This window comes from Charadrius vociferus, unplaced genomic scaffold (assembly GCF_000708025.1).
Source record: "Charadrius vociferus isolate BGI_N301 unplaced genomic scaffold, ASM70802v2 scaffold1863, whole genome shotgun sequence".
NCBI lineage: Eukaryota > Metazoa > Chordata > Aves > Charadriiformes > Charadriidae > Charadrius > Charadrius vociferus.
Genome location: NW_009647563.1, coordinates 129,185 through 131,435, shown reverse-complemented (window position 1 = coordinate 131,435; position 2,251 = coordinate 129,185). Strand labels below are relative to the sequence as shown.

General features: G+C 64.2%; 1 protein-coding gene across 1 annotated transcript in view; it reads right to left on the bottom strand.

Moving 5' to 3' along the window:
- Positions 1 to 2,142, bottom strand: part of CFAP45 (cilia and flagella associated protein 45) — a 32,008-nt gene extending 29,866 nt beyond the window's left edge. Inside the window, 1 exon segment of the mRNA XM_009880804.1 lies at positions 2,073 to 2,142. Within this exon segment, the coding sequence (XP_009879106.1) occupies positions 2,073 to 2,142 (70 nt within the window).
- Positions 2,143 to 2,251: the final 109 nt, after the last annotated feature.

Here is a 2,251-nt window from a genome sequence, read left to right as displayed (position 1 = left end):
CCGTGGGCGTGACACAGGTGCGTGCCCACGTGTGTCACCCCGGTGCGCGCACACGATGCCGGTCTGGGAGCATCACCAATGCATGGCGCCCACCCGGGGCTGCCGCAGGCTGCTGTGCCCTTCCCGCCACAACACAGCACGTCGTACCGTGCCAAGCCGTGCTGCACCATGCCGAGCTGTGCCACGACGGTTGGACTTGATGATCTTAAAGGTCTTTTCCAACCTAAATGATTCTGTGATTCTATGACACTCTGTGCAGCCCCGCGGCCAGGCGGCAGCGCACATGTGGGCACACGGCACCCCCGTGACCGCCATCGTGCCAGGGGTCCCCACCTGCCCTTCCCCACGCCGGCCGTCTCCTCTCTAATCCCATCCTAAATGTGTCCCTGGCACGGGGACGGCCACCGTCGCAGTGTCCCCATCCCGCCGGGCTGAGCCGGAGCTGGGCCGCCCGCCAGCCCAGGGGCTCCGGGAGGTCTCCTGGGACAGGGGCAGTACAGGCAACGGACATCCCCCACATCCTCTTGCCACGACGGAGCCCGGCATCCAGGTCCAAGCGCTGCCATGCCAGACTGTGCCAGGCCCTGCTCTGCAGCACTGCCGAGTCCTGGGAGCAGCGCTGAGCGCTGGGTCGGGGCTGCTGGGGCAAAGCCCCCCATCTTGGCCCCCCTTCCATGGGGTAGGGGGGTCTTGCGGTCCCCCCCGTCGGCCCGGCCTGGCCCGGCCCCCTGAGCCTGGGAGACTATTAAGGACAGAGCTAAAGAAAGAGGAGTTAAAGTAAATAATTCTGCAGTTAAGCTGCTTTCCTGCATCTCATGGGCCCATGTGAGTCCTGTGGCTCCCGCAGGCTTAGACACTGCGGCTGGACGGTGCCGCCCCGTCCGCATCGTCCCCATCATCCCTGTCCCCGTCCCCCCTGTCCCCTCGTGTGTGTCTGGGACCCCCAGCCACTTGTGCCCCAGGCAAGGGGTGCAGGCAGTCGAGCACCCCCAAACAGCCCCACATCGCTGTGTGGTGCCACAGCCCATCGGAGCCACGGCATCACTCATGGCACACAGGTGCTTCCTGCGGCCCCACTGGGGAAGGGCCACGGGGCACCTGGCAGAGCTGGGGGCTGTTTTCTACCCCCTGCTTTTTGGGGTGCCATGCACCCCACAGTAGAGGGATGCCCCCAGTCACCTCCTCCATCTCTGCCCTTCCCACCGCAGGCCCTGCCAGATGAGCGGGGTCCAGGAGAGGGGACACCAGCCGCACCAAGGCAGTCAGTCACTCCCAGCCACAGGTCTGAGTGAGGCACAGCCATTTTGGCAGCAGTGCCTAGTGCAACCACCCTGGTGCTTCGTTCCCAAGGGAAGATGATGATGTTTTGGGCTTTCAGAACAACGTTTGGGGGCTGTGGAGCTGCCTGGCGGAGGCGATGGCCCCATCAGCCTGGGGCACAGACGCAGCACTCGTGCCCAGTGAGCGCCAAGCGCTCCCGGCCATGTGCCACATGTCCAGGAATGGGGACGGTGACACTTCTTGCACTTGGGATTTAAATGCCATCAAGGTTAGGACCAGCTGAGAAGAGATTTCCAGGATCGGACTTTTGGACAGAGATGCCTAAATTCCATCTAAGCTTCACTTTAAGCATCAACGTCCCGGGCCGGCCCCCGTGTGCTGACGTGGCTGCCCCCCTCCGCATGGTGTCACCGCTTTGGCGGGCGACCAGCTCCAGGGCCTGCCTGCCGGTGCCCGAAGCAGAGCCGCTCACGCTCCCCAAGGGCCGAGGCCAGGCAGAGACCCAAGAGCCAGGACCCCACAGCCTGGGGTGCTCCTGCTGACCAAGCTGGGCTGTGCAGTGGGGTCCCAGGGAGCCCGGCAGAGCCGCGAGCGCGTCTGCTGCCCACTGATTCCCCACACACAGACCTGGAGAGAAGCGACAGGAGAGTCCTTTAATGCAGGAGGAGACAGACAGCAGCACTTGGGGGGTGATCGTCCCCATTGAACCCATCCAGCACACGCTGCCCTGAGGAGTTGGTCTTGCTCATGCCTCTGCATTGTCCTCTTCAGCGCTGTGGTGGGGCAGATACCATTGGCAAACTGCCCTTTGGGACCTGTAGCTCCCCTCCTGCTTGCTGTGCCCGGCATGCCACAGGCCATGGCCCCAGCGTGGCACAGGGAACCCCCCCGAGGAAGTCGGTGACACAGAGACAGGACTCCCCACTGCGGGGCCGCACCTACCGAACACGCTGGCAGAACTGGATCACGG